The sequence below is a fragment of the Fundulus heteroclitus genome, unplaced genomic scaffold (genome assembly GCF_011125445.2).
Source record: "Fundulus heteroclitus isolate FHET01 unplaced genomic scaffold, MU-UCD_Fhet_4.1 scaffold_36, whole genome shotgun sequence".
Taxonomy (NCBI): Eukaryota; Metazoa; Chordata; class Actinopteri; order Cyprinodontiformes; family Fundulidae; genus Fundulus; species Fundulus heteroclitus.
This window is the reverse complement of record NW_023396770.1, coordinates 1221523-1231969: the sequence shown is the minus strand read 5'-3', so window position 1 is coordinate 1231969 and position 10447 is coordinate 1221523. Positions and strand designations below refer to the sequence as shown.

General features: G+C 40.9%; 1 protein-coding gene across 1 annotated transcript; it reads left to right on the top strand.

The window, feature by feature from the left end:
* The first annotated feature begins 4795 nt into the window (after positions 1-4795).
* Positions 4796-8430, top strand: atf3 (activating transcription factor 3). Its single transcript, XM_012874274.3, has 4 exons — positions 4796-4891; positions 6019-6277; positions 6356-6463; positions 6593-8430. Exons 2-4 carry the CDS (start codon positions 6020-6022, stop codon positions 6884-6886), a joined length of 660 nt encoding a protein of 219 aa, XP_012729728.2. The 5' UTR covers positions 4796-4891; position 6019; the 3' UTR covers positions 6887-8430.
* Positions 8431-10447: the final 2017 nt, after the last annotated feature.

The window sequence follows — 10447 nt, the reverse complement described above, 5'->3', positions numbered from 1 at the left end:
TCCATCCATCTCCCAGCAGCTCTGACCTGCTTCCCACAGCATGATGCTGCCACCGCCGTGCTTTACGGTGGAGATGATGCGTTCAGGATCTCACCTTTATGTCACATGTGTCCCCCCAGAAGTAGAGATTCTGCACCAGCCAACAAAGTCAACTCTGATCTCTGAGCAGACCACCTTCTTCTGGCTTCCTCCTCTCCTCTCTTACAGATTGGTAGAGCCCAACTAGCTCAGTCGACAGATTCATCCACCTGAGCTGTGGGTCTCTGCAGCTCCTCCAGAGCCACCATGGTCCTCCTGCTTCTCTGATCAATGCTCTCCTGGTCCAGCCTGTCAGTCCAGGTGGACGTCCATGTCCTGGTAGGTCTGCAGGTGGTCCATCCAGAACATCTGCAGTTGGACTCTGGTTAATTGAAGGTGAAGTTAGTGGTGGGTGTGAGACAAAGTGGGAAACTTAAATCCTCCAGACGTCAAACGTCAGCTCGGTGTGACTAACTGCTGCCTGGCTCTTATCTGCTGGGGTCTCTGCCCTCTAAGCTGTTAGAACACGCGTGTGTCAGCAGATCCGCGGGGGAACACGTGTGTTTTTACGGGCAGGGCAACACCAGCCGGCCAATCATTAACCTTTACAGCTGCTGGTTCTGCGCCGTGACATCCAGCTTTTATGGCATGTTTTATGAATGGAAAACGAGCAGAGATCTGACCCAGCTTCCCTGGAAACTGCATCACAACAACAGCAGAAACCAGAGAACGTCTCACAGCGCCCTGCATAAAGTATTCACCCCCCACCGGCCCAAACCCAACACATCCCATCACCCCCAGACAATCAGGACCACAATCCGAGGCAGACTGCTGAAGCTATACTAGAGCGCTTTAGGAGAAACATCTAAAAGTATCAATCCAGCTGAGAACCTTTTTAGCTATCAGGCTCCTCTCCTGTGGAACCAACTCCCAGTTTTGGTCCGTGAGGCAGACACCCCGTCTACTTTTAAGACTAATCTTAAAACTTTCCTTTGTGACAAAGCTTCTAGTCAGAGTGGCTCATGTTACCCTGAGCTACCTCTATAGTTATGCTGCTATAGGCTTAGGCTGCTGGAGGACATCAGGGTCTATTTCTCTCTCTCTGCTGAGTTCTCCTACTGCTCTCCAATCTGCATTGTTTGTTGTTATTTCAGCTTTTAACTTTTTGTTCTCTGTCATGTTTCTCTTCATAGAAGGTACACCTGGTCTGGCGTTCTGTTAGCTGTGACATCATCAGGGGAGGCAGATCATCCTCTATTACCATCTAACATAGAAAGTACTCCTGGGTCAATGTGAGCTTCTGAGCTTTCTGTGTCTCTGCTCTGTCTTCTCTACCATAGAAAGTACTCCTGGGTCAATGTGAGCTTCTGAGCTTTCTGTGTCTCTGCTCTGTCTTCTCTAACATAGAAAGTACTCCTGGGTCAATGTGAGCTTATGTGCTTTCTGTGTCTCTGCTCTGTCTTCTCTAACATAGAAAGTACTCCTGGGTCAATGTGAGCTTATGTGCTTTCTGTGTCTCTGCTCTGTCTTCTCTAACATAGAAAGTACTCCTGGGTCAATGTGAGCTTATGTGCTTTCTGTGTCTCTGATCTGTCTTCTCTAACGTAGAAGGTACACCTGGTCTGGCGTTCTGTTAGCTGTGACATCATCAGGGGAGGCAGATCATCCTCTATTACCATCTAACATAGAAAGTACTACTGTTCTGCTCTGTGTGTGTGTGTGGGGGGGTGTATCTTCTGTTTTGAGTCAAACTCTAATTATAACTTTCTCTGCTGAATAAAATGTGTTTCTGAGGAAGCAGGATTCCATGAAAATGAAAGTTTTCTTAGCTTTCAGACAAAAAGTTTCCAAATGAGGCTCTGAGCTGGAAATCCAGCAGGAAGGAAGTCTGAATTTTCGTCACACCGAAGTTAATATTTAATTTCTACCAGGAATGTTTGCTGGAAAAAGGATTTGAAAGTAAAAAGGAAACAAACGTACCTTTTGAGTTTCACTGTGTTGGTTTTTCTGGATCATCTCCATTTAAAACATAAATACAGAGAAAATTAAGAGTTTTCCATATTCAAATTTATTTATTCTTTGTAATTGATTAATATTGGTTGTTCTTTATTTTCTCTTTTTGGTTTCTAGCAAAAAATCAAACTAAAATAAAGCATATTTCAACTTCCAACAGTTTTTCTTTGTTTTGTTTTTTCAAACTGATTCAGTAATTTTTTCCCCCTTTCAGATTAAATTATTTTACTTTTCTTGTTTCATCTGGAGCCACAATTTATGGAAAACAAAAACACAGAATTCTTTCTTATTGTATGACCATCAGTCATCTTTCACCCAAATAGTTTATTTTGACAGAAATTCAATTTGACTTTAATCATATAGCAGCTATTCAGGCACTTTACAATGTCATAAAACTAAAAATAATTTTAAAATTAGAACATAAGTGAATTTATTTCAGTTATTACTCATAAAGTAAAAAAGATTTTTTTCTACACGTATTAACCATCGAGTCATGTTAGTGGGGACGCCCTGATGTTAGAATTTGGGATGATATCAACATCTGACATTAATGTTATTGCCTATAACCAATATTTAACAATATTATGCACTTAACGCTGTCCCACATATATTTATTGTTTCTCTCTTTAAACCCCCAAAACTAACCTGGCTTAAGAGAAGTTGTGATTGTCATTTATCTCAGTTTATTTATCTCAAATGAACGTGGTTTTAAAGTCTTAGTAAATATGTTTCTTATTAAAACGCTGGATAATACCTGCCAGGGAAGCCTATAAAGGAAGAATTATAACAGACTGAGTACCGAGCCTTTAGGGACCTCAGAAGTTGTAAATGCTTTCACAGAAGCTTTGCTAAGTTTAATAAGTTAAGCCTCATTAGTCTAAACGAGAAGAAACAAGAATATGAATAATCACTTCATAGTGGGTTTCACAGAAGGTTTCAATTTCACAATGTTCTTTAGCTGAAAGATGGATATTACTGTTGAAACTACACCCAAAGTATGAATGAGCAATAATCATTGTTTCACATACAACCGAACATCATCTGCGTAGAAATGTAAAGTAGTGCCAGAACAAAAACTGAAATATTAACGGACAGATTATGGATCCTTGGGGAAGCCCACAGGTTAAAGAAGCTGCTGCAGAGGAAGAGATGTTCGTCATTGTGACGAAACTTTTTCCAACAGCAGGAGTGAAACCAGGAGGAAAGATTAAAGTAACTGACAACAAAATTAAAAAACTGCACATGAATTATGGAGTTACACGGTTTAATTTATCTGCTTTTTTCCCAGCAGGTCTTATTGACAGCAAAGGTTCAGATGGTCAGAAATTCCAATATTAGATTCTATATTTGTTAACTGGTATAAATTCTCAGGAAAATCCTTGATTATGGAATATTAAAAAGTTTTGAAACAAGCGTTTCTCCTCTCCATATTTTCTTTTCTAGAGTCGTCCAAATCTTCATGATGCAAACGTTACAGATTTTTACGCTTCCTTCCTTTTATCTGGAGGTTGGAATGAGACAATAAAGCAAATAAGAAATTAATGAAAATGTTGATCTGGACTCAGACCAGAAAATCTCTTCCATGTTCCTCTAATCCTGCTGGGGGTGAAGGTTCTGCCTGAAGAGGGGTCCGCCGGGTTCTCACGACTGTTACTGGAAGAAACAGAGTTCAATTAAAAATGTGAAAGGAGCTTTTGGGGATATTTCATTAGAATTGCGTTTAAATTGACATTATTTGTTGAGCACTTCCTGTTTTTAAGGAAGAACCGCATCTCGGACCTCCTCCTGTCAGGAAATCTTTCCCGGCAGGCGAACAAACAGGATAATCTGATTAGTCTGAGCTCAGACGAGGAACGTGGGACTCTCAGATCGCTTCTTATTAAACACATACAGAAAAACAACATTTTCTTTACCTTCCGATCAGGTGACCCTCCAGGTGTGGACATTTAGGAAGAACCCTCATGTCTGCTGGTCGGTTCTGCCTCAGGGTTCTGAACCTCAGGTGGAGAGATGGAAGCACATAAACACCCAGCTGGTGTCATCCGGCCCAAACGGTTCTGTTCACTCGTTTGTGAGGAATGCCGGGAATGAGAACCCAGACCGGAGAACCCAGACCGGGGTCACCAGCAGGGAGACGGAGCTTCTCCTGGACCGGTTTACGTTGAATTTAGGAGCAGCAGATTTATTCAGCAGCCCAAAACTGTCTGAAATAAAATTATTCAAGACGTTTTTATTGACTTTAAAGACTTGGTGGGGGGTGTGTGTGTGTGTGTGGGGGGGGGGGGGGGTATGGAAAATAACAGGAATACAAAAGAAGGAAGATGTGAGGAGGAACAAAAAAAGGACGTAATTGTGATAAATTAGAGGACAGAGGAGGAAGAAAGGAGGTTAAATGTGGCCCCAAAGAGGGAATTTTCTCTGCTTTTTAGAGGAAAAGGCAGAGAAATGACGGTTTGTACAAATAAAAGTGAAGAGAAATCAGTAAAGTGCCGGGATGGTGGCAGAAATGAGGAAAGTAGCTGGACTGGAGGAAGCAGGAGGAGGAAGAGGAGGAGGAAGAAGAGGGGAAGCCGGTCCTGTTATGGCAGATCAGCTCGGCGTTGCTTGGTTGCATCATCACACAATCAGCGTCCTATAAATAGGATGATGTCATTCCTCTGCCCCCCCTCCCGTCTCAGCCCGCCTTCTCTTGTGAGTAGCGCCTGTTACGTCACATGCCCCGCCCTCCCATTGGCTTATATAAAGCAGGTGATGCAACCGGGCCAGGCACAAGCGCAAGGCGACGCAACAACAGCAGGAAGCGTTTCATTTTCTCCGACTTATCCAGACCGTCTGACCCAGAACCTCAGAGCTTTATCAGGTAGGGGGGAGATTTCTTTCCGGAGGGGGAGAGGAGGAGAGGAGGAGAGGAGGAGAGGAGGAGAGGAGAGAGGGGAGGCGGCGTGGCCGGAGCTCCGTCCCGCCGAGGAGCGCAGCGGCGCTCCGTGCGCTCTGGAGACGCTTCTCTGCGCTCAGATAAATCATAATGTGAAGCGATGCAGCTGTTTGCTCCAGCTTTAAGGAAATTATGATTTATTTATATATGCTTCCATTTTTATATTAGTAGAAGACTCGCTTTCAATTTAGAGCCGACCTGTTGTAAGATTTCTAACTTAATATTTAACTTGGGTATGAAGCGCAGATATCAGCAGTGTTTGAGTTTTATTTTTATATTTAAAATAATAATAATAATAGTAATAGTAATTGTAATAGTAATAGTAATAACAACAACAATAATAATAATAATAATTATTATTATTATTATTATTATTATTATTATTATTATTATTATTGTCGTTGTTGTTGTTGCTATGATAAAAATAATTAATATGTAATAACAGAAATTCTTATTCTTGCAATAGAATCAACTTTAATATAAAGCTATATCGTATGAACGTGTACAGATTGATGTTGTATTGAATCAATAAGTTAAATGTATAATGATGAATTGTGAGGTCAGGATAATTAAACCTGGTGGTAACAGACTCCTCGCTCTCTCTCCACCAGTTTCTGCTCTTTGTAGAGAACAAACTTTCTGTAAATGAGTTCCTTTCCTGTTTTGAGGCTTTTCTGCCTTTACTTCCTCCACTTGGAGAATTCCCAGTGTTGGACTCCAGGAACAGGTCCTGACAATCCTCCTTCCCCGCTGCCTTTGTTGCATAACTCGTGATCTTGACATTTAGACAGACAGGCCGACTTACGACGCCTTTGTTTGTGTCTCTGCATATTTTCCTAGAGTCATTATTACTCAGCGAAAAAGAAACCAGTCTGTTAATCACACCTGTTGCTCTTCAGATTTAAAGGTCAAAGTTCTTCAGAGACCTAAAGTTTGAGCTCAGGGTTTTAATTGACCGTCACGTTTTCTTTTCTAACTTATAATCAGTTTTCTTGACAGAGTGAGACGTCTTTGGGCTCGTTTACTAACGATGAGTCGTCTGTTTTTCCCAGAATGATGCTGCAGCATTCGGGTCTCTCTCTGGCCGACATCAGCTGCTCCGCCCTGGTCCCCTGCCTCTCCCCACCGGGCACGCTCACCCTGGACGACTTCACCAGCTTCACGCCCATGGTGAAGGAGGAGCTGCGCATGGCCATCCAGACCAAGCGGCTGTCCAGCGGGCTCAGCGTGGACGTCAGCTCAGACGGCGCCAGCTCCAGCTCGGACCGGGCCTCAGAGCGATCCTCCAGCAGAGCCGGGCTCAAGAGAGATGTGAGTTGGCTATGATGTGTTAATATTACCTGCACTTTGGTGTTTGTGGTCCTAATCGGTGATTTTTCTTGGCTTCAGTTGACCCCTGAGGACCACGAGCGGAGGAAGAGGAGAAGAGAGCGGAACAAAATTGCTGCTGCAAAATGCCGCAACAAGAAGAAGGAGAAAACTGAATGTCTGCAGAAGGTAATTTAAAAGTTCTGGCCTTCTTTAATGGGTTTTTGCGTATTATGAGCCAAATATCACCCAAACAATGTGAACAGTCTCAAGCTGATGTCTGATCCCTCTTCCTCATCACCTGCCGGCTCTCTGTAGGAGTCTGAGAAACTGGAGAGCGTCAACGCGGAGCTGAAAGCTCAGATCGAGGAGCTGAAGCAGCAGAAGCAGCAGCTGGTCTACATGCTCAACCTGCACCGGCCCACCTGCATCGTGCGCGCTCAGAACGGCCAGACGCCCGAGGACGAGAGGAACCTGTTCATCCAGCACATCAAAGAGAGCACCTTACAACTCCACCACCTCACCGCCTCCTCCACCTCTACCTCCACAGTCGCCCCGCTCGACGGAGGCGTGCTGACGCTCAGCGACATCCAGTGTTCGGCTCGTCTCTGATCCCCGGAGACGTCATCCGACCGCTGTAGCAAAGACTTTACGCAAACTCAGAGTTTTCACTTTATCATCCAAAGCTGCTGATGAACTGGTACGAAATGGCGTTACGCGCCCTGAAGCTGTAGCTGCTGGCTGGACTGCTGGGACGTTCACCGTTACATTAGGACTCATTTTACTGTTTGTGTTGCATAACGACAGTCTGGGCCAAGAACAGACACTAAAGCACTGAAACCAAACAAAACATCTTTTTTTTTATAGTTTGTCTAATTTTTGTACTGAAGTGTGATTTGAAGGTCATTAAGGCACATGATTACCTTTTCACTGGTGAGGAAAGTAGATGTGTGTGTGTGTCACCCACAGATGTTTGAATGTTGACTTTATTATGGCACTGGTTGTGTTTAGTGTATGCATAATAGTATATTTATTAAAGGAATACAGTATGAGCTGAAGTTGTGCTAACAACACTGTCTGTTTGTCCTGTAGAAGTGTAGAACTAATACTGCTGCTATTTTATGCTCAGGAGCTGCACTGGCTGTAGATTTTGTACTTTGTTTGTCCTCCTGTAAGAATAAACCTCTAAAAACATAAGTCAGGATGTTTGCTGATAAGAAAGGAACAGTTATGTAAAGGAAATTCTGTTTGAATTCAGAATAATAACCCTGAACTCAGCAGAAACTCCTTTAATTACGACCCAATCACCATGTATGCAGATGATTAGACGGTGTCCATTTAAATTGGGGTATTTTTGCTACAACAATTCTTCATGAAATTATATAGATATATATATTGTTTTCCTTTAAAATACAAAGCTCCTCAATTGCAAGTGTTATTTTACAATGCTTTGAAATGTTGTATCCCTTCTTCTCTTGTATGAAGCCTGTTCTGCTGCGTGCAAACAGCAGACACCTCCTTTTCTTCTGGCAAAACAATGCAGAGACATTTATTTAGCTGTTTACTGAAAACACAGAACAGCTCAGGCTTTAAAGCTTATTTGTGCTAATCTGCTGCCTAACTTTTTTTTATTTATTTCTGCACTTTTACCTTCTCATCAGATTTGGTCCTTACAGGAAAGCTTTATTGTTCTGACAAAACCTTCAAACTAAAGTTTTGAACTTTAGAAAATACGTTCCTCAGTTTCAGTCTCTAGATAAATAAAACGGCTAAAGGGAAATGTGTTAATCAGAAAAGGTCTAATGGGACATTCGTATCGGAGGAAGATTTTAAGAAGAAACCAGATTTTGTTTGAAGTTTTCAGTGAGAAGGTTTTAATGTGTAAATTAATGTTTAAGTCAGAAAGCTCATTGATCATGGTGTACGTGTTTTTGTGATTTGTCCTCGTCCTGATGCTAGATAATCACTAAGCACCAAGTTTAATTCACTGTGCCTCATACTGTCTCTGAAGGCTGTTTAGTTTTAGTCTAACTGAATAAACTGTAAAACTTCAGGTATAACTGCACTACTGCCACTTACATGTTCTCCCTCTGTTGTTTCCAGTTAAATTCTGTTTTTGATACTTTTTTTACATTAAAAACTTCAGTGTTATACTTCTTTTTGTTGTTGTTTTAACCCAAAGGCTTTTTTTTAAGGTTTGCAATGATTAAGATTGAAGTAGAAATGTTCCAAAGTTGCGTCTCTCCAACCTCCAAATCTGTATATTTTGTGGCTTTTTCACAGCCCATAAAATACCACGAAAATTAGATATTTTAGCCAATATATCTTTTTCCAGATTTGATTTAAAAAAGTTTAAAGTAATTCTTGGTTGGCTTTGATTTTCTGCCTCATTTAGGTATCAAGAAATGTCTTCATGGTTTCTGGGGTTTGTAGAAGATTAATAAAACATGTTATTCTATATAAATTAACCAGAAAGTCCGTCTAATTTAATTTAAAAACGAAACATTCTTCATCAGAGAAATAAACAAAGATTTTATTAGTTTCTCGTTGGGGATTAAATAAATACTTTGGTGAAAAAGCCTTTAATAATGACCGGATAAGCGTATATGCAGATGATTAGCTAATATATGGTTAATGTACTTTCACACAAAACATATTTTTACTTTTTAAATTCTTTGTGAGGATAGATTTTGACCAATCTGTATAATCTGACCCAATCTGTATAATATGATTGAACTTGACTTTGTAAAGTGCCTTGAGATGACATGTTTCATGATTTGGCGCTATATAAATAAAATTGAATTGAATTGAATTGATAGATTTATATGAAGTATTATTCTGCTGATTCTTCTATTTTTGTGTTTATTTAATTGTCTTTCTATCAAACCCGTTCTTCTGATATAAACCAGATCTTTATGCTAATCAAAATAAATAGTTACCCCAATATAAAGTAAATAAAATTGACCCAAACACCAAACCCTGTGGTACTCCGTAACTAATAAACTAGAATCTGTTGCATAAATAGGATTTAAACTATTCTAGCGCTGTTCCTTTTATCCCAACAGCACTTTCAAGCCTCTCTAAGAGGATAATGTGATCGACTGGATCCAGATCTAACAGGACCAGTACCAGCATGGGTCCATCGTCTGAGGCCACTATGTTTAAATCCAGAGAGAAATCAGCTGTAGGTTAGACTACCTGTCCTGTTCAACCTTCAAACCTGTTTTCATTCTAAGAAATCAGGATAAATTTTAGAGCTCAACATAATCAGTTTGGATCATTTTAAAAGCTTTCAAAACATCAGGAATGTGTGTGAATGATCTAATTTGAGGCGTTTGTGGTCACTGGAGCGTACCTTGATGCACCTCATCTCCAGCCCAATTGGCTTAAATAAATATTTAATATCATGATTTTCATAAGTCTGTAACTTAGTCAGGAGCCTACGGGAATAACTGCTGCAATACCTAAAGTTTGACCCCATATTAAATAATAATAAACAGATTTGTAGATAAAAATTTACTCTGACTTAAAAGTAGTACAGTTTTCCTTAAATTCTGGAGGAAGCTTAAAGTCTGAATGGTCAAAGTAAAAAGGCTGTGAAATGACACAATCCAGAGGAATACATCCATTAAACTCAGAATATCAATATAAAAGCCCTGAACAAAAAATATCTCCATTCATATGCGTCATCAGAGCATTTTGCAGAAAATGACAACCGTCTTTTCTTATAGATAGATAATAGATTTAAAGAAGTCCCACATGCCAAGATAAACATCCCATTAACCTTCTCCCATAAGAGAAACATTTCACAACCCAAACAAGAGGAACTGAAACTGTGAACAAGTCAGAGCGTGTTGCCGTCTGCAGCTTATCGGGCTGCAAGTGTCTGATCTGCAGGAATCATTTTACCTTATCAGGGCAACGAAACGTTCACAACCCAGGCACCTGCTGACTGCTTTCAGCATTTTACGCTTCGTGCGTTGACAGAATGAAAATCACAGGAAGTTGCATCACATGTGAACATCATGTTCTGTTCTGACAGCAGCGACCTGCTGAGAGGTGGATCCTTACCTGGATAATTACCGGACCTGCTTCACCTGCCTCCATCATCCCGACACACAGGGGGGGGGAGGGCGGCTTGTCTCTGCACGAAAACTAAAATCTGATTGGCTC